Source organism: Rhinoraja longicauda, chromosome 9 (genome assembly GCF_053455715.1).
Source record: "Rhinoraja longicauda isolate Sanriku21f chromosome 9, sRhiLon1.1, whole genome shotgun sequence".
Taxonomy (NCBI): Eukaryota; Metazoa; Chordata; class Chondrichthyes; order Rajiformes; family Arhynchobatidae; genus Rhinoraja; species Rhinoraja longicauda.
In genome coordinates, this window is record NC_135961.1 from 6960904 (window position 1) to 6983299 (window position 22396).

Sequence of the window (22396 nt, forward strand, 5' to 3'; positions counted from 1 at the left end):
TCCCTCTGAGTTACTCCAGCATTTTGTATCTGTGCTCAGATGTAATACATCGAAATATGAGTTGGAGAATGAAGTGGTGCATCCAAATCTTTCACCATGCCTAAAACTCTCATGTAGCTGAAGGTTGTTTTTATTCTCTAATTATCGGCTTCATACATTCCCTATTTTTAAATGCACTTTCCATAAATAAATTAAATTGCTGGCTGTAGGCCGTGAACAAATATTAGATTGGAAAGGGGATCTATCAAATCTTGGCCATTCCATTTGAGAATGGATCATCTTGCGAAGTATATCATCATTCAAAATCTCAAGTATTTTCTCACGAACAGTTATAATAATAATAATAATGATCCTGAGGTCAAATCGCAGTACAGTAAACCTCGTTTAGACGGACCTTGATATAACGTATTTTGGTAATAGCGGACTGACCGATGGATGCTCGCGCTGCCTCCCTGTCCACTTAAACCCCCGGCTACATCCACGCCAGGCTAAGCTCATGCTGCTTCAGGGTCAGACCTTCCGCCACAACCGCTGGCCTACAGCTTCCTCGGACACTTCCTGGCCACACCTGCCACGGCCGACCTTTTCCTGCACTCTGGTGGCCAGGGTAATTGGTGGTCCAATTACACCACTGATACTCACCTCTCCCCCCCAGCAGGCAGGGCCATCAACTCACCTGGATTCCAGACCGAGAGACTGATGAAGGATCTTGCCAAAATATCATCTATCCATGTTCTCCAGAGATGTTGCCTGACCTGCTGCATGGGTGGGTTTAAACTAAATAGCGCGGGGAAGTTGACAAATTGGAAGTATAAGGATGGAGTTCAAGGAGAAGAGAGTACAGGAAAAGTTACGAAAGACACCCGAATTAATGGGACTGAAAGTTCAAGAAGGGATAAGAGAGTAAGGTCAGGTGAAATAGGAACCGGTGTGAGAGGGGAGGTGAATACTGAATGTAAAGTGTTATATATAAATGCGCAAAGTATAAGAAATAAAGTGGATGAGCTTGAGGCTCAGTTAGAAATTGGTAAGTATGATGTGGGAATTACAGAAACATGGCTGGAAGAGAATCAGAGCTGGGAGCTGAATATTCAGGGGTATACGACCTACTGAAAAGACAGACAGGTGGACAGAGGGGGCGGGGTGGCTCTGTTGGTAAGGAATGAAATTCAGTCCTGTGCAAGGAGGGACATAGAATCAGAAGATGTAGACTCATTGTGAATAGAACTGAGAAATTGTACGGGTAAAAAGACCATAATGGGAGTTATCTACAGGCCCCCAAACAGTAGCCTGGAGGTAGGGTGCAAGTTGCATCAGGAATTAAAATTAGCATGTAACAAAGGTAATGCTACAGTGGTTATGGGATATTTCAACATGCAGGCAGACTGGGAAAATCAGGTTGGCACTGGACCCCAAGATAGGGAGTTTGTAGAGTGCCTCCAAGATGAATTCTTAGAGCATCTGGTACTAGAGCCTACCATGGAGAAGGCAATTCTGGATTTCGTGTTGTATAATGAACCAGATTTGATAAGGGAACTCAAGGTAAAGGAACCATTAGGAGGTAGTGACCATAATATGATACGTTTTTATCTTATTGGCCACTCAAGAATTGACCATTTTTTAGCTTTGAAAAACCCCTTTGTTGCTTTAGCAGTATGTTTGGGATCATTGTCTTGCTGTTAAATGAACCGCCGCCCAATGAGTTTTGAGGCGTTTGTTTGAACTTGAGCAAATAGGATATGTCTATACACTTTAGAATTTATTATGCTACTACCATCAGCAGTTGTATCATCAATGATGATAAATGAGTCAGTACCTTCAGCAGCCATACATGCTCAGGCCATAACATCCCCACCACCGTGTTTCACAGATGAGGCGGGCGGCACGGTAGCGCAGCGGTAGAGTTGCTGCTTTACAGTGAATGCAGGTTCGATCCTGACTACGGGTGCTGCACTGTAAGGAGTTTGTACGTTCTCCCCGTGACCTGCGTGGGTTTTCTCCGAGATCTTCGGTTTCCTCCCACACTCCAAAGACGTACAGGTATGTAGGTTAATTGGCTGGGTAAATGTAAAAATTGTCCCTAGTGGGTGTAGGATAGTGTTAATGTACGGGGATCGCTGGGCGGCACGGACTTGGAGGGCCGAAAAGGCCTGTTTCCGGCTGTATATATATGATATATGATATGCTTTGGATCTTGGGCAATTCCTTCTCTCTTCCATACTTTGATCTTGGCATCACTCTGATATAAGTTAATCTTCGTCTCATCTGTCCAGAAGACCTTTTTCCAGAACTGTGGTTGCTCTTTTAAGTACTTCTTGGCAAACTGCAACCTGGCCATCCTATTTTAGCGGCTAACCAGTGGTTTGCATCTTGCAGTGCAGCTTCTGTATTTCTGTTCATGAAGTCTTCTGCGGACAGTGATCATTGACAAATCCACACCTGACTCCTGAAGAGTGTTTCTTATCTGTCGGACAGGTGTTTGGGGATTTTTCTTTATTATAGAGAGAATTCTTCTGTCATCAGCTGTGGCGGTCTTCCTTGGCCTGCCAGTCCCTTAGTAAGCTCACCAGTGCTCTCTTTCTTCTTAATGATGTTCCAAACAGTTGATATTGGTAAGCCTAAGGTTTGGCTGATGTCTCAACCGGTTTTATTCTTGTTTCTCAGTCTCATAATGGCTTCTTTCACTTTCATTGGCACAACTTTGAACCTCATGTTAATAAACAGCAATAAAAGTTTCCAAAGGTGACAGAAAGACTGGAGGAATGACTAGGTGCTGAGAGCTCTCTTATATCTGTATTCAGGAGGCAATTAAACAAACCTAATCGATTACAAACACCTATGAAGCCATCTGTTCCAAACATTATGGTGCCCTGATATGGGGGGGACTATGTATAAACACTGCTGTAATTTCTACATGGTGAAACCAAAATGTATAAAAATGGCCTTTATTAAAATCTGACAATGTGCACTTTAACCACATGTGATTTTTTTCTATTACAAATCTCAAATTTGGTACAGAGGCAAATAAATAAACGATGGGTCTTTGTCTCAAACATTATGGAGGCCACTGTATTAGGTTCAACCAACCAATGGGTTTAAGTTTTGGTTTATTAGTCATGTGTACTTACAGTGAAAGCTTTGTATTGCATGCTTTCCAAACAAATCAACTACTATATAGAAATACAATCAAGTCAAACTCAATAAAATAGAGCAAAGGGACAAATACAGCGTGCATAATATACTTCTCAGCAATGGGTTGCGCATTAGTTCCATAGACAAAGTCCATTGTCAATCATGGCGTAGTGGTGAATTGGACATGATTGGACCATCCAGACGTTTGACAACAAAGAGGAAGAAGCTGGTCCTGAGGCTGGTGGTGTGTACTTTCAAGCTTCTGTATCTTCTGCCAGACTAGAACATGGGAAGAAGGAATGACCGGGTGGGACAAGTCTTTGATTATGTTGGCTGCCTTTCCGAGGCAGAGTGAAGTGTGGATGGAGTCAATGGGGGTAAATCTGCAGCTCCTTGCATTAATCACCATGAATTCACCCAATGTTCTGCAGCCGAGGACTTTCCTCACCATCAACACCACCAGCAAATTTCATGTGATATGCAAAGCTGCTCATCATATCTTCCACATTTGCTGTTGACCTTGCTGCAAACGTGGCCTTCAGCTGCCTGTTTTTATGCAGCCCACACAACTACCCCAATACCTGCTGATGCTCTACCGTGACCTTCACAGGCTCTTGCTGCACCAACCCTCAGCTTCTCCCAGCTACTACTCCCCCAGCTCATCCTGCCACAGGGTAGCAGGGGTGGGATTGGCAGTAGTGGAGGAGGAGGAGTAGCTGGGAGACACCACCCACCTTGTTGCCTTGTTGTCCCACCACCGCTATTCTCATTGCCACCCCTCACCCGTTTGCACTCACTCCCACCCCGCTGCTCCCCTTGGCTATCGCTCTCCATCAATACAGCAGAGCAAGATAGACCACTCGACCCTAAACAACCGTAGTGTAGCGACCATAGAGAGTGGTCCTAGGCGTCGAACCCTCAGATTGGCCAGCAGGGTCACGTGTGGGTGCGACCGTAGGGATTGGTCCAGGGAGTGAGACCGCTGATTGGACAGCGTCGTCACGTGTGGTTTTGGCGCCCAAAGCAGTCAGTTGAGAGACTCCATCGAAGTGAACAGTTAGTTTTAATGGTTGTCTGCAATCTCGTTATGTAAACTTTGTCATCGAATATTGCTGTCGCAATAAACTTCTTCAACAAAGAACGAGCCTCCAGACTCGCCATAGTAGTACGTCAGGGCGCCATTTTAGTAGGCAGAAACTTGCAGAAACATTGTAAAAGAAAAATAACAAAAATCTGTGAGTTGCTAGATGAGATATATTCTGCATTTTAACGGTATCATCACTCATACTGTTCCCGCACAACACTGATTAATTATACTGCGAGAGGCAGAGCGGACGGCGGGTTTTGCTTACTAAAATGGCGGCCGTCCCGCTCCTTTGCCGACAGGCGATTAGAACGGAGTGGTCCATCTCGCTCCTCTAGTATCTTTGGTCTCCATCGCTCCTCGCGACCCGGGGACATTGCGCCGCCTCCGGTGGCGTTGCTCCTCCCCTCAGACGCGGCGGTGACGTTGCTCCTCCCCCCGGTGACGCGGCGGTGACGTTGCTCCTCCCCCGGTGACGCGGCGGTGACGTTGCTCCTCCCCCGGTGACGCGGCGGTGACGTTGCTCCTCCCCCCGGTGACGCGTCTGTGACGTTGCTCCTCCCCCCGGTGACGCGACGGTGACGTTGCTCCTCCCCCCGGTGACGCGACGGTGACGTTGCTCCATCTCGCTCCTGTACGTTCCTGTGTACATCTCGTTCCTCTGACGTTGCGCCGCCTCCGGTGGCGTTGCTCCCCCCAGTGACGCGGCGGTGACGTTGCTCCTCCCCCCGGTGACGCGTCGGTGATGTTACTCCTCCCCCGGTGACGTTGCTCCTCCCCCGGTGACGCGGCGGTGACGTTGCCCCTCCCCCTGGTGACGCGGCGGTGACGTTCCTCCTCCCCCCGGTGACGCGGCTCAGCCGGTCTGCGCTGAGCTGTACTTCCTGTCAGTGACGACAGCCGGTGAGCAGAGGCAGCGCGGACGCCGGGGCAGGTAGGAGCCCCCCCTCACCCTCATTACACCCCTCCCCCCTTCACTACACCCCCCCCTCACCCCCCACTACACCCTCCCTACACCCCCCCTCCTCTCTACACCCCCCACATCCCCAATCACTCAACCTCACCCCCGACTACTCACCCCCCCCCCCCCCATCACCACCCCCCCCCCCGTATCCATCCCCACTCACTCACTCCCATCATCACCCTCCTCCCTTACACTATCCCCCCCCCCCCCCCCGTCACTAATGACCAGAGGCAGTGCCGATGTGGAGCAGGTAGGAGCCCCCCAACCCCACACCCAGCCACTACACCCCCCCTTACCTACCCCCTGCACCCCCCCCCCATCACTCCACACCCCCTACATCCCCCACTCACTCATTCCCATGACCCTCCTCTACCACCCCACCCCCCCCATCACTCCACACCCCCTACATCCCCCACTCACTCATTCCCATCACCCTCCTCTACCACCCCCCCCCCCCCCCCCATCACTACTGACCAGAGGCAGTGCCGATGTGGAGCAGGTAGGAGCCCCCCAACCCCACACCCAGCCACTACACCCCCCCTTACCTACCCCCTGCAACCCCCCCCATCACCACCCCCCCCCCTTATCCATCCCCACTCACTCACTCACTCCCATCATCACCCTCCTCCCTTACACTACCCCCCCCCCCCCCCCCGTCACTACTGACCAGAGGCAGTGCCGACGCGGGGCAGGTAGGAGCCCCCCTCGCCCTTACGTCTCCTCCCTATACCCCCTCCACTGCTCCTCCCTCCTCACTACACCACCCCTCCCCACCCCCTACATCAATCACTCACCGTCCCCTCACACTCACCCCATTATCACCCTCCTCCTCTCCTCACTAGATCCTTCACTCACCCATGCACTCCCTCCCCCCTCACTACACCCCGCCCCCCCACATCTCCCACTCACTCACTCTCATCACCGTTCCCCCCTCCACTACTTCCCCCACTCACTCACCCCTATCATTACCCTCCCCTCACTAGATCCCCACCCACTTGCTCACTCCCCCCCTCACTACATCCCTCGCCCGCTCCCACTCCCCCTCACCCTGCTCCCTCTCACCCTTCTCCCCCTATCACCCTGGTCCTCATCACCCTCCTCCCCCTCATCCCCCATCACCCCCCCCCCTTTCTACCCTCCCTCATCCCCGTCCCTCAATCTCTCCCCCTTCCTCACGGTCCCCTGTTTCCCTCCTCCCCGGCAACTCTCCCCATCCCCTCCCCGGGACCTCGGCGCCAGCACGGGACAGGTAGGCGACCACCCCTCACCCTTCCTCTTATCCATCCCGTCTCGACCCTAAACGTCACCCATCCCTTCTCTTCCGAGATGCTGCCTGGCCCGCTGAGTTGCTCCAGCATTTTGTGTCTACATTCAATATTTTAATACAATAAAAATGAACTGCAGATGCTGGTTTCTACCAAAGGTCCCGACCCGAAACGTCACCTATTAATTTTCTCCAGAGATGCTGCCTGGCCCGCAAAACTCTATTCTGTTTTGAGATGACGTTTCATTTCAGTATTCAAATGTGTCATTACCATGTTCTGCATGATTTATGTAATGGGCACCTGTTTGCTTCATTTTTTATTATTGACTGGTCACAGGGTGATTTCAGGCGGTTAAAACAGCCATCACAGAATAGAAGAATGGACAATGTTTTATTCATTTTTTGGTCATAGCTGGCGATTCGAATTGCCCAAACAGGTCATAATGCAACCAGTCAGTATGCTCTCTACTGGGCACCTGCATGAGTTTGTTAGAGTTAGATCGGCAATCTACAATCTTCTAAGGAAGTAGGGGCATTGATGAGGTTACTCAGATGCCGAATGTCCATTTCATCCTCCAATTTAGACCTAAAATGTCTCCTCGCTTTTCCAATGGCCTTATCCGGGTTGTACCTGGCCTTCCTATATGATGCTATATCACCAAGCTTCAATGCCCGAGGTCTGGTCCTCAGCAGATTGCAGACCAACTGCTTCATCTGCTTTTGGTGAGGGAACACTCGGACGGTCTTGGTGGGAACACACTCCTCCACCCATTCAACCGTGACGTCTTCATTCAGCTCTGTTGCTGAGTCCTGGATCATTGCCCTGTTTACTGACGCAAAGCAGTCGATGAGTTGTTCCTCTGCTTTCCCTGACCTGCTCTGTGCAATCCTCACCGCTGGAGCTACGTTCTTGTCGCTGCCTCTACGCAATAGGGAACGCAGCCCGTAATTGCAACGCAGCTTGCTGTTTACTTTCCCCACCCTGTCCCCTTTGCCCTCGATTCCCCCATGTAATGTATGCATCAAGCATGTTTACTTGGATCAGCACAGTCTCATTCAATCACTACGTGGCACAATCTCAACTGCTTCCTATGCAAATAATTTTTTTCTAAATGTATTTTCTGCTGGTGGTAACATTGTGACCTTTTGGGTCGAGACCCTTCTTCAGACTGAGGGTCAGGGGAAAGGGGAACAAGAGATGTAGATGGTACTTAGAACATATTAATGGAAGATATGCTGAAAGCAGCGATAATCAAGAAAACGTGGAACCCGCAATGGTCCATTGTTTGACTTCTGTTGAGTTCCACTGTCATCCTGTTGAGTTCCACTGTCTGTATAACAGTGTAACTCGGCAGGACGACAGTAAAACTAGTAAGACGACTAGGGTGGGGGAGGGACAGAGAGAGAGAGGGGATGCAAGGGTTATAGTTGAAGTTGGAGAAATCAACCGCTGGGTTGTAAGCTGCCCAAGCAAAATATGAGGTGTTGTTCCTCCAATTCGTGTTTGGCCTCACACTGACAATGGAGGAGGCCCAGGATGGAGAGGTCAGTGTGGTAATGGGAAGGGGAGTTACAGTGTTTGGCAACCAGGGGATCACATAAGCTGAGGCAGACTCCGGCCCTCCCCCACCTTAGTCGTCGGACTAGTTTTACTGTTGAGTTCCACTGTCTGTATAACTTGTTATCACTGGAATTTAGAGAGATGAGAGGGGATCTTATAGAAACATATAAAATTCTTAAAGGATTGGACAGGTTAGATGCAGGAAACATGTTCCCGATGTTGGGGGAGTCCAGAACCAGGGGTCACCGTTTAAGAAGAAGGGGTATGCCATTTAGGACCGCGATGAGGAAAAACTTTTTCACTCAGAGTGTTGTGAATCTGGAATTCTCTGCCACAGAAGGCAGTGGAGGCCAATTCACTGGATGTTTTCAAGAGAGTGTTAGATTTAGCTCTTAGGGCTATAGGGATCAAGGGATATGGGGAAAAAGCAGGAACAGGGTACTGATTCTGGATGATCAGCCATGATCATATTGAACGGCGGAGCTAGTTCGAAGGGCCGAATGGCCTACTCCTGCACCTATTTTACTATGTTTCTATGTTATCACCTCTCACACAGCCAACAATGGACCATTGTGTACTCCACGCTTTCTTGATTATCGTTCCTTTCTGCAGATCTTCCATTCGTTTGTGCTGAGTACCATCTATTTTTTTAAAGATTTTTTTTAGATTTAGAGATACAGCGTGGAAACAGGCCCACCGAGTCCGTGCCGCCCAGCGATCCCCGCACATATCCACACACTAGGGACAATTTTTACATTTTACCCAGTCAATTAACCTACATACCTGTACGTCTTTGGAGCGAGGGAGGAAACCGAAGATCTCGGAGAAAACCCACGCAGGTCACGGGGAGAACGTACAAACTCCGTACAGACGGCGCCCGTAGTCAGGATCGAACCTGGATCCTGCATTGCTCCGGCGCTGCATTCGCTGTAAGGCAGCAACTCTACTGCTGTGCCACCGTATTTCTCTCGTTTCCTTTTCCCCTGACTCACAGTTTCAAAAAGGGTCTCAACCCAAAACATTACCTATTTTCTCCAAAGATGCTGCCTGACCCACTGAGGTACTCTAGCTTTTTGTGTCTCTCTTCGGCTTAAACCAGCATCTGCAGTTCCTCCCTATGCCTTCATGAGAAACGTATTTTTAATATAAAAATGCAAACGGAAATGTTTGAATTGCTCTTGATTACAACTTTCATTGGTTGTTTGTTTCAGCAGGAGCCTCCAGCAATGGCATCATATCTAGAGTTTATTCAACAAAATGAAGAACGAGATGGCATTCGGTTCAGCTGGAATGTATGGCCATCCAGTCGACTAGAGGCGACGCGCATGGTGGTTCCTCTAGCTTGTCTCTTCACTCCTTTAAAAGAGCGTCCAGATTTACCACCGATACAGTATGAACCTGTTCTATGCAGCAGAGCTACCTGCAGGGCTGTTCTTAATCCCCTTTGGTAGGATATCTACATTTCATTGTATCCTAAAGACGAATTGTCCACCAGTAATATGAAACCATCCTAACTTTTTCTCGGGAATTAAAAAAAACTAACAGATTACATTTAAAATACATTCAGCTCTTTCTACAATATACTGCTGGTAAAGTAATGGCAATAGTTTGAATTGGTAATGTTTCATTGTAAAGAACACAAAGGGCTCGAATAACTCAGTGGGACAGGCAGCATTTCTGGGGGATATGGATAAGCAATGGGTTTGCGTTGGAACCCCTTCTTCAGACTCATTGTAGTGCAGAGTGAGAGAAAGCCTGGCAAGTGATAGATGGAGATGGACACAAAAAGCTGGAGTGACTCAGCGGGTCAGGCAGCATCTCTGGAGAGAAGGAATGGGTGACGTGTCGGGTCGAGACCCTCCTTCAGACTAGGTGGAAAGGGATGGCAGGGGGGAGGAGAGGAGATGAGTGGGATAGTGGGATGGATGCACACTGGGGTTGGGAAAGGGGCAGGAAAGAAGGCAAAGAATGGGGTGGGGTGCTACCTAAAATTGGGGAATCAAATGTTCGTACCATTGGGTTGTAAGCTACCCAAGCGGAACGTGTGGTTGCAGGGAGAAGTACTTGGGGAGGGGGCGGTTTGTGTAGAAAGGGATGAGTGAACCAAGGAGTTGCAGAGGGAGTGGTCTCTACTGAAAGGTGTGGATGAGAAGATGTGGCTAGTGATGGGATTAAGTTGAAGGTGGCAGAAATGTCGGAGAACGATGTGTTGGATGCGGAGGCCGGTGGGGTGAATGGTATGGACCAGGGGAACTTTATCCTTGTTCCGTCTGGGTGGAGGGGGAGCAGCCGGGAGATCCACCAGGCCTAGGAGGACCCTTTCAGTAAAACGGTCACCTAGTCTACGCTTGCTGTTGCCCAAGGAGCCCACGTCGGGAGCGCTGCCTGCAGTAGATGATATTAGAGGAGGTTTAGGTGAATTTCTGTCTCACTCGGAAGGGCTGCTGGGGTCTCTGGTTACAGGCCTTTCCATTCCCGTTCGGTTTTCAATGCCATCCGTGGCCACTCAGGGAAACTCAACTGAGCTCTTGTAATTTTGTCAGGATTATAGGATGGGGGGCAGACTATCAGTTGCCGGAAAATCGGTGTTCAACGTGTAGCATATTTGTAGCATATTTTTCATCATGGATTTGCAATTCCGCTCACTGCAAAATGACAGGCCTATAGTCATCATAGATCTGTTTATATGCAAACTTTCATTCCTTTCTTCATGTGATCTTTGCAGAGTCCTTCTATTCTAGAGGTTTTAGTTTTCATGATAGAAGCATTTATTGATTGAACAGTTGTTTATTCAACAGTTAGTGTGGGTACTAATGTCATTGAAGAGCAGCCTGAGTGAAATCTGAATGAAATCGTGTAGCTTGCAACGTTAGCATCCTTGAAGCAATTTGAGATGATAATATTTTGTTTCCATGCAGCACCTGTGATACGTCCTATTAATTTATTTCATGTTTTAGTCAAGCAGATTGCAACAGAGAATGGAAGAATATCATTTCACAGTTGTAAATCTGTGGAATTCTCTGCCTCAGAAGGCAGTGGAGGCCAGTTCACTGAATGCATTCAAGAGAGAGCTAGATAGAGCTCTTAAGGATAGCGGAGTCAGGGGGTATGGGGAGAAGGCAGGAACGGGGTACTGATTGAGAATGATCAGCCATGATCACATTGAATGGTGGTGCTGGCTCGAAGGGCCGAATGGCCCACTCCTGCACCTATTGTCTATTGTCTATTTCATACATATGGGTTTTGAATTGAAGGTGTGACACCGATTTGACCGCATTTATATTACATAAAATAGCTGATGGTATTTCAACTATATAAAAATAATAATTGATGGAAGGTTTTGTTACAAAATGCAGTGAATGCAGAATACTGGATTATTTTTAAATGGGGTTTAATATTGATTAAATGACTCTTATAATGCAATTTGTGCATCAATCCAACATCAGAGGTAATATACCAAAATGTATCTGGCTCATTTATATGGTAACTTTCGAAGGATTACTTTGACAATTGCCATTATACAAATCTAAAGGAGACATGGAGGAATACAAAAACCCTCTGTAAATTTCACTCATTGAGTACCAGTGAAACTTTGCACTCGGAATAGTGTGCTAGTACACCTCATTAGACAACCACAATAGACAATAGACAATAGTCTACCTCAGCATCTGAAGACTGCAACTCACAATGGAGTGAAAATAGAGATTTCTTTAAAAAGAAAGCAACCAGTGATTAGTCAGTTTAGACATGACCTTGGGTGTGAGGAAAAAAACAAAACATGCAGGCAGTGGAGGGCAATTCACTGGATGTTTTCAAGAGGGAGTTAGATTTAACTCTTGGGGCGAAAGGAATCAAGGGACATGGGGGTAAAAGCAGGAACAGGGTGCTGATTTTAAATGATCAGCCATGATCATATTGAATGATCAATATCATTGGTACTGGCTCGAAGGGCTGAATGGCCTACTCTTGCACCAATTTGTCTATGTCTAAATCAATTTACTAAACAGTCTAATTTTTTTTACCAACTTAGAATACATGGTTCCAAAAATATTTTTAAAAATGCAATTTGAAATGAAACCAGAAAATGCCAGAAGAAATTAAGGGATCAGACTGCATTTGTGGCAAGAGAAAGGGAATTGACGTTTCAGATTGAAGACTGGAAGAACAAAGGGTTCATTCCACACTCCTTGTTCTGCAAATGCTGCCTGACCCTCTTGAGTGTTTCTATTTGTTTCTACGACATGCTGCCCATCACAAGTTTCATCTGAGTTTTTCCATATAGACAAGAGCTGAATGAAATGAGTGATAAAGTTACCTAATTTAGATATTAAAACCAAACATAATTAATAATGCATATACATGTAGTGGAGGAATAGAGTTCTTGTTTTACTAAAGTAACTGAGATTTACGCCTTTTTTTAAACAGTCAGGTGGACTATCGAGCAAAGCTCTGGGCATGCAATTTTTGTTTCCAAAGGAACCAGGTAAGTTCTGATTAAATTGTGTCTATTTCAATATGCAAACTGTTAAAAGCAAAAGAGTTGACTGGAAAAAAGTAAGGGAACTTTCTATTTTGTGCATTTTATTTTAATGTTCCATACCTGCGTACATGCAATGTAGTGCACAGTTCAGGAGTGGCGCACCTCAGCTAGTTTTTAAAAAGTTCTTCTATGTTAAAAGGTATTGGACTATGTTTTAATCAATGCCAAACAGAATGAGCACTGTTTTCAAATTCAGAGGAACTGTTGTTCTTTGCCTTCTTTGTGAAGAAGAATCCCTCTATTTGCCATGTTTGCTAACTGCTTGTGTACCAAGGACAGATTTAGGACAGTCTGTGAACAATCAGCGTAATTCATGCTAAAAAGACCCGACATATTGCTGTACTTTACAGAGGTTTATTTTCAACAATAAAATAATATTGAACGATTATTACTTGCATAACCATCATGTAATGTATTCATGCTTACCCTACTAAATGTGTCTAGCTTTTTCTTTTATCACAAATGTCTCAATTTAAATCTGTGCCCTCTACCTCCAGACTCCTGTACCTGGGGGAAAAGGATTCTGTTTATCTATCCTATTAATGACCCTTATAATGTTATAAACTTCTCTAAGGTTACCCCTCAGCCTCCTATGTTCCAATCTTTTCTTATAACTCCAGCCCTCCATTCATAGCAATAATCCTGGTGAATCTCTTCTGCGCTCTCATGATATTGTATCCTTCCAGCAGTATGGCTAACAGAGCTGTATACACTAAGTGTGGTTGAACCAACATTTCATCCAACTGCATCATGACATCATAATTCATTTTACTCACTGCGTCTACCTAAGAAGTCAAACCTGCCAAATATATTTATCACCACACTGTTCGTCTCTGTCACCATTTTCTGGGAGCTGTGGATTTACACTCCAAGGCTTCTCTGTACATAAATACTAATAAGGTACCCGGTCTAACAGAAATTGACTTGCCAAAGTGCATAACCTTACACTTACCGACATTAAATTCCATCTGGTAACTCTCTGCCCAACTTTCCAGCTGATAAATGTACAGATGAATCCTTAGACAAACCTCTTCGAGATCCATCACTACTCCAATTTTATTTTGCAAACTTACTAATCATACCACTTACATTCTCCTTCAAGTCATTTATACACACACACGCGTGCACACACACACACACTCACCTTTGGAGGCAATTTGCCAATATTCCTCAGATACCTTGAGATTTAACCAGCTCCATGCAGTACCTTGTCAAAAGCCTTACTCTAGTCTTTATAAACCATGTCTACCACTCTGCCTTCGTCAATTCTCTTAGTTAGCTAGCTTCCATGCACACACCAATGTTCAATTATGGGACCATATGCCAGCAATATTGGCTGTTGTTACAATTGTTTAATGACAGGTCTTGATGTTGAATAGGTGCACAATATTCATGTGGGGATATCTCACATTATTCTCACTAAGGGCTGAATCTAAGAAAAGTTATTTCTATATTTTATCAAGGCCTTTAACAACATTGTTAAATTCTTGCATATTCTGATTTTTACAAATGACCTATTTTGTAGTTTTCACCATCTTACTCGGGCATTTCCGAAGTGAATCAACCAGCTGAACTACTGCCTCAATTTTCAACTATTGAATATGTTGTTCAGGTAATATGAGAAGCATGCCTATTCATTGCATCAGTATTCTGTATATGACATAATTTGGCTGAGCCGGTGAATGAGAGACGGTTACGTTGAAGTGAGAACATTAATTTCACTAATTGCTCTTTACTTTTGTGTTGGCCAGCGAGGCTCATCTGCCCCTCTCATCTTCTTGTATGTGGTGGACACTTGCTTGGAGGACGATGATCTACAGGCCCTCAAAGAATCCCTGCAGATGTCCCTGAGTCTGCTCACTCCCAACGCACTGGTTGGTCTGATTACCTTTGGTCGAATGGTGCAGGTCCATGAACTGAACTGTGAGGAGATTTCCAAAAGTTATGTCTTCAGAGGCACAAAGGACCTGACAACAAAACAAATCCAGGTGTGTTTTAGATTGCTGGAAAGTTGAAACCAGGTGTTGCTTATTATTGCAAGAAAAATCTTACACTAAGTCCCTCAGATATTTTGGCTTTAAAACTTATGGGGAAAAAGATTGTGCATTGAAATTATTCAGCTTTAATATTTTGTAATTCTCCTTTTGTCTTTCTCTAATCAAAGTTAATGCATCAGTCTATCCTGGTTGGAGGGGGTGGAGGGGGCTTGACCAATTGGTGAGAGTGCAGATTATAAATCATTATTTAAATCTGACAGATTAATTCCTTGGTTTTCTTAATGGAATATTGTGACAGGAATTTGACTGAATCATTTTGAACAGGTAATGGGGACTGCTGATAAGGAAAGTGTATCTAATGTGGTCTGTAGATTTAAACAAAATAACTGACAAAGTCCCACAGGACACACTGCAAAAGAGGCAGTCAGATTCAAAATTAATTCTGATAGGAAGCAAGGAGTACTGGGTTAATTGTTGCTTTGGTGACTGAAAGACATCCCAATGTGATTCCGTCATCAGTGCAAGCTCTTTGTAGTACACATCGGTTACAAATATAAATATAGAGATTATGATTAAGGAAGATCAAGATCTCAATTCAAGAATGCCTATTTGGCTGCAATGATTCCTGTCATCTTACGTGATTACATTCAGTAGGCACCTTAAAAGCATTGTAGAGACACCAACACTGTCTCAGCAAAATACTCCTGATCCACACGCAGCATGATATGTTTTCCTGGCAATTGCTATGTGTCTGATTACACTTAGCCAGCTTCTATACCCAACAAGGTAGATACTCTAGTCTAAACTCCATTACGGCAAGAGATTATCAGCTAGACAGAGGGTATTTATTCACAAACTGCTGGAGTAACTCAGCAGGTCAGGCAGCATCTCAGGAGAGAAGGAATGGGTGACGTTTCGGGTCGAGACCCTTCTTCAGACCGAGACCCTTACATCAATCTGAAGAAGGGTCTCAACCCAAAACCTCACCCATTCCTTCTCTCCCGAGATGCTGCCTGACCTGCTGAGTTACTCCAGCATTTTGTGAATAAATACCTTCGATTTGTACCAGCATCTGCAGTTATTTTCTTAAGCTAGACAGAGGGAATGATTTAAGAACATACTGAAAAACAGCAACATCCCCTTTTTATTGTGGGAATCCTTGGCCTTAGACGATTCAAAATGGAGCAGCAGAGTTCAAGTTGGTACTAAGGACCTCAAGAACCTTTGTCAGCAATATGCAGAATCTTAACATAATTAATGGTGGGAATACACTACCTCCTAAAGTATCCGCTCACCCTGTCAAACACTTCCAGCCGTACGTGGAGTGTCTGCAGTTCCCACATTGGCCTCACCAGCTACTTCAGAACCCCACAGAACTGTAGTGGAAGTAAGTCGTCCTTGATCCCAAGGCACTGTTTGTGAAAAGAAGAGGGCTATTTAACCTCATTGGTAGAGTCATATTTATAGAAACAGGATATTCTTGCTGGGACTGTGTAAAACATTAATTAGACCGTAACTACAGTTGAGGTCACCATATTATGGAAACCGTTATAGTAAGAGAGAGAGGTAATAGTGATTTCAATTGTCATGGTAAAAAGTGTAGCTAGAGCTTGCAGTCCCTTCAGTCTTCTCGACTCACATAAATATTTGTGTGAAGAGAATGTAACTCAAAACATAGAATAAGAGAGGAATAGGTGGGATGAATACTAGAATCATTTTCCTTTAGAAAAGAAACCAATAAGTCAGGAGGGATAAGGATATTTTATTTAAGTGAATCGGTGAAAGGTTTGAGTCTTCATCCAAAGAGATAACATGGTCTGAAGCTCATTGCCTGAAGCAGTATTGGAAGCAGAAACCCATCTGCATGAGCATTCAATGTGCTGCGATGTTCAATAGATCTGAGCAAAAGTGGGAAGTGGAATTAATCTGAATAACTCGTGGTATGAATATGATGAGATCATGTGCTTTAAAATTCTATGATAGTTTACAGTTATTTCGGAATCAGTATGCTTTATTATCTCGAACTTTCTTGGATTTTGTCTCCATGTATTTGGCAAGACCACGCTAAGTTGAGTTTATTGTCATATGCACGACTACAGTGAGGTGAAAATCTTGTTTGGAGCAGCATCACAGGCACGGACTCTGACAAACACACAGAGATATAAATTATACATGAAATTCTGCAAGACACTAAAAAGAAAGCTGTGGAAAAACAAGAAGATATTGTTGCAAAACACTCGAGGGGAAAAAATACATGGTAGTGCCAGAGGTGGGCCATGGTTTAGATTTAGATTTTTTAGATTTAGAGATGGTGTTCTGTTGTGGAGGTAGGATTAGAGTTCTGCAGGTCGATTCAAGTACCCGCTGTTCTTAGGAAAGTAGTCGTTCCTGAACCTTATGGTGTGGAAACCTCCGGGCTCTGTACCTCCTGCTTGATGGTAGCAGAGAGAAAAGGGTCTTAGCTGGATGGTGGGGATCCTTGATGATAGAGGTCACTTTCATGATGCAGCACCTCATTAGTTTAGTTGACTTTATTGTCACGTGGATTGAGGTACAGTGAAACGCTTTTGTTGCGTGCTGACCAGTCAGCGGAAAGACAATACATAGAAACATAGAAAATAGGTGCAGGAGGAGGCCATTCGGCCCTTCGAGCCTGCACCGCCATTCAATATGATCATAGCTGATCATCCAGCTCAGTAACCTGTACCTGCCTTCTCTCCATACCCCCTGATCCCTTTAGCCACAAGGGCCACATCTAACTCCCTCTTAAATATAGCCAATGACCTGGCCTCCACTACCTTCTGTGGCAGAGAATTCCACAGACTCACCACTCTGTGTGAAGAAATGTTTTCTCATCTCGGTCCTAAAAGACTTCCCCCTTATCCTTAAGCTGTGACCCCTGGTTCTGGACTTCCCCAACATCGGGAACAATCTTCCCGCATCTAGCCTCTCCAACCCCTTAAGAATTTTATATGTTTCTATAAGATCCCCCCTCAGTCTTCTAAATTCCAGCGAGTATAAGCCTAGTCTATCCAGTCTTTCTTTATATGAAAGTCCTGCCATCCCAGGGATCAATCTGGTGAACCTTCTCTGTACTCCCTCTAAGGCTAGAATGTCTTTCCTCAGATTAGGAGACCAAAACTGTACACAATACTCCAGGTGCGGTCTCACCAAGGCCTAATTACAATCGAGCCATTCACAGTGCACAGATACATGATAAAGGGAATAACGTGAATAACATTTAGTGCAAGATAGGGCCTGTAAAGTCTGATCAAAGGTGGTCCGAGGGTCTTCAATGAGGCAGATAGTAGTTCAGGACTGAATCATATAGATGCTTTTGATGGAGGAAAGGGCTGTGCTGATGATGGACTTGTGTGTTCCATTTTAAAAGTAAGTTGATAAATCTAAAAAGAGGAAAATGCGCTTTTCAAAATCATTTTTGTTTTAAAAGTTATTGTTAAATTCAGTGTGCAAAAACATGATAATTATGCGGTGAATGAATTAGAGGGTTAATTCGGCTACCTAACATTTGTTGTAAAGAAACTTGAAGCAAGATCAACTTTTAGAATGTAATTATTCTTGCATATGAGAAGATATAAAACTGAATTATTCAAAATCATACTTATTTCTTGCTAAAGATGAATTTATTTATTATTTAGTATAATTAATTTTTTAAGAATATGAGAGCAGTGGAAGGGAAAAGAAGACCTCTGGCGTATTGTGTCATTGAAATCAAACCACTTTTAAAGGAGCTTGGTTCATTTCATGCATTAAAATGTATGTTCATTTCTCCTTTTGCCCTTTTCACACAGGATATGCTGGGACTTGCAAAGCCACCAGCAGGAGTTCAAGCAAGCGCCCCTCAGCCACAAGAGTACCCTGGTTTATCGAGCAGGTATTATATCTGCAGTTAGCAATTATTTAGAGGGAAATATCTATAATATAAAAGAAGTTAGATTTCCAGATATACTTCATATAAATTTTTTACAATTTACCATTTTCTTAAACAAATGCAACAATAAGCCGATTGCAAACTACAAGGAAAAAGCTTTTGGAAAAACTAATGGAAATAAAGGTGGACAAGTCACCAAGACCCAATGGGCTGCACATAAACATTTTAAGGGGAGTGGCGAACCATTTGGAGAACTGTAAATGTGATTCCGTTCTTCAAGCATGAAGGGAGGTAAAAGCAGAATAGACCGGTAAGCTTATCGTCCATGGTTGTTATTAAAAAGAATTACCTTGGCATTTAGAGGTGTTGAATGGAATCAAACCAAGTAAACATGAATTATGAAAAGAGAATCATGTTTGACTAATTTGCTGGAGTCCTTCAAGGATGTAACACGTAGAGTTGACAGAGGGGGCCCATGGATGTGGTGTAGATATTTTATAGGCTACGTAAAAATCTGTTATGCAAGATAAGAGCTCACAATATTGGAGGATGTGTGTGGACATGGATTGAAGATTAGCTATCACACAAAAGACAGTTTGAATAAACATGCCTTTTTCAGGTGGAAAGATGTAACGATTGAAGTGCCCCAAGAATGAGTTCATGTCTTTCAATTGTTTACTATCTATATCAATGACTTACAAGAAGGGGCAGAGTATATGGTCAGGTTTTCTGATGACATAAAATAGGTGGAAGGTCATTTTGCAATGAGGATATTTGTACTCTCCAACAGATTGAATAAGTGGGTGAAATCTTGGCAGGCAAATGGAATTTAATGTAGAAAATTGCAAGGACTGTACTTCAGTAAGTAGATTCACATCTAAAAGGAGAGATTGTCAGCCAGTGGAGTACAGAGACATCTGCGTGTTATTGTGTATGTATCACAAAGTTAGCTGGCAGCTGCAGCAAGCAGTTAAAAGGGGCAAGTGGCATATTGGCTTTTATTGCAAGGGGATTGGCGTTTACATCTAGAAAAGAATTGTACACTGCGTTGGTGAGAACGTGCTTTAAGTATGTGTACATTATTAGCTCCCTTATTTAAGAAAGGGTACATGAGCATTGAAGCTGATTTAGAAGAAATTCACTTGCCTAGTGCTCAAAGTGCTGGAGGAGTTCAGCAGCTCAGTCAGCACCTGTGGAGAGAATGGATGACATTCGGGTCAGGTCACGTCTTCAGTGTTCTTGCATGGAGTGAGAACTTTCGCAAGAAGCGGTAGATAATAGACAATAGGTGCAAGAGCAGGCCATTCTGCCCTTCGAGCCAGCACCGCCATTCAATGTGATCATGGCGGATCATTCACAATCAGTACCCCGTTCCTGCCCTCTCCCCATACCCCCTGCTCCGCTATCATTTAGAGCTCTATCCAGCTCTCTCATGAAAGCATCCAGAGAATTGGCCTCCACTGCCTTCTGAGGCAGAGAATTCCGCAGATTTACAACTCTGAGTGAAAAGGTTTTTCCTCATCTCTGTTCTAAATGGCCTGCCCCTTATTCTTAAACGGTGGCCCCTGGTTCTGGACTCCCCCAACATTGGGAACATGTTTCCTGCCTCTAACGTGTCCAATCCCTTAATAATCTTATATGTTTCAATAAGATCCCCTCTCATCCTTCTAAATTCAAGTGTATACAAGCCTAGTCGCTCCAGTCTTTCAACATACCGCCATTCTGGGAATTAACCTAGTGAACCTTCGCTGCACTCCCTCAATAGCAAGAATGTCCTTCCTCAAATTTGGAGACCAAAACTGCACACAGTACTCTAGGTGCGGTCTCACTAGGGCCCTGTACAACTGCAGAAGGACCTCTTTGCTCCTATACTCAACTCCTCTTGTCAGAAAGGCCAACATGCCATTAGCTTTCTTCACTGCCTGCTGTACCTGCATGCTAACTTTAGGTGACGGATGAACAAGGACACCCAGATCTCTTTGTACTTCCCCATTTCCTAACTTGACACCATTCAGATAATAATCTGCCTTCCTGTTCTTACCATTCAAAGTGGATAACCTCACATTTATCCACATTAAACTGCATCTGCCATGCATCTGCCCACTCGCACAACTTGTCCAAGTCACCCTGCATCCTCATAGCATCCTCCTCACAGTTCACACTGCCACCCAGCTTTGTCATCTGCAAATTTGCTAATGTTACTTTTAATCTCTTCATCTAAGTCATTAATGTATATTGTACATAGCTGTGGTCCCAGCACCGAGCCTTGCGGTAGCCCACTAGTCACTGCCTGCCATTCTGAAAGGGACCCGTTAATCCCTACTCTTTGGTTCCTGTCTGCCAACCAATTTTCTATCCATGTCAGTACCCTACCCCCAATACCATGTGCTCTAATCTCGCCCACTAATCTCCTATGTGGGACCTTATCAAAGGCTTTCTGAAAGTCCAGGTACACTACATCCACTGGGTCTCCCTTGTCCATTTTCCCAGTTACATCCTCAAAAAATTCCAGAAGATTAGTCAAGCATGATTTCCCCTTTGTAAATCCATGCTGACTCGGAACGATTCTATTACTGCTATCCAAATGCTCCGCAATTTCTTCTTTTATAATTGACTCCAGCATCTTCCCCACCACTGATGTCAGGCTAACTGGTCTATAATTTCCCATTTTCTCTCTCCCTCCTTTCTTAAAAAGTGGGATAACATTAGCTACCTTCCAATCCACAGGAACTGATCCTGAATTTATAGAACATTGGAAAATGATCACCAATGCGCCCACGATTTCTCGAGCCACTTCCTTAATGGGATGCAGACCATCAGGCCCTGGGGATTTATCAGCCTTCAGTCCCATCAGTCTACCCAATACCATTTCCTGCCTAATGTGAATTTCCTTCAGTTCCTCCATTACCCTAGGACCTCTGGGAGATTGTTTTCCTTAGTGAAGACAGATCCAAAGTACCTGTTCAACTCGTCTACCATTTCCTTGTTCCCCATAATAAATTCACCTGCTTCTGTCTTCAAGGGACCCACATTTGTCTTAACTATTTTTTTTCCTCTTCACATACCTAAATAAGCTTTTACTATCCTCCTTTATATTCTTTGCTTTATATTCTTTGGTACCTCATCTTTTCTCCCCGGATTGCCTTTTTAGTTACCTTCTGTTGCTCTTTAAAAGTCCCAATCCTCTGGCTTCCCACTCATCTTTGCTATATTATACTTCTTCTCTTTTATTTTTATACTGTCCTTGACTTCCCTTGTCAGCCACGGTCACCTCTTACTCCCCTTAGAATCTTTCTTCCTCTTTGGAATGAACTGATCCTGCACCTTCTGTATTATTCCCAGAAATACCTGCCATTGTTGTTCCACTGTCTTCCCTGCTAGGGTCTCCTTCCAGTCAACAGGCCAGCTCCTCTCTCATGCCTCCATAGTCTCGCTTGCTCAACTCCAATACTGACACTTGCGATTTTCCCTTCTCCCTCTCATTTGTAGATTAAAACTTATCATATTATGATCACTGCCTCCTAATGGTTCTTTTACCTTGAGTTCCCTTATCAAATCCGGTTCATTGCACAACACTAGATGCAGAATTGCCTTCTCCCTGGTAGGCTCCAGTACAAACGTAGATAACTTAGATCCTTGGTGTGCCTAAAATGGGAGACCTGGCAGTAGAACTGGAAGCCACGTGGAACAAGATGGTGGCGCCGTCAAGTGCTGAGGAAGTACACGTGCTTGCAGTAGCGTGTCTGGGTCAGTCTGAAGAAACATCATCTGTCCATTCCCTCCACCTGTGCTGTCTGTCCTGCTGAGTTCCCCCAGCATTGTGTTTAGGTTAGATATTTGGATGTTTCCACCACAGAGAGAGACTAGGATGTGGCCCCTAGTTACAGCATAAGGTTTATTTCAAACCAAGGTGCGTAGTTTCTTCTTGTGGGTGGTATTTCTCTAGAATTCTCTATGTTGGA

The 22396-nt window shown here is 44.7% G+C and overlaps 1 protein-coding gene across 2 annotated transcripts in view; it reads left to right on the forward strand.

Moving 5' to 3' along the window:
• Window positions 1–5074: 5074 nt before the first annotated feature.
• LOC144596462 (protein transport protein Sec23B) overlaps window positions 5075–22396 on the forward strand; it is a 42671-nt gene continuing 25349 nt past the window's right edge. Inside the window, exons 1-6 of one of the 2 annotated variants that reach the window (XM_078404748.1) lie at window positions 5075–5150; window positions 9220–9452; window positions 12431–12488; window positions 14071–14157; window positions 14297–14533; window positions 18355–18437. In XM_078404748.1, the coding sequence (XP_078260874.1) occupies window positions 9232–9452; window positions 12431–12488; window positions 14071–14157; window positions 14297–14533; window positions 18355–18437 (686 nt within the window). In that variant the 5' untranslated portion in view covers window positions 5075–5150; window positions 9220–9231. Of the gene's footprint in view, window positions 5151–9216; window positions 9453–12430; window positions 12489–14070; window positions 14158–14296; window positions 14534–18354; window positions 18438–22396 lie in introns of both variants that reach the window. The other variant, XM_078404750.1, reaches the window with a different exon arrangement.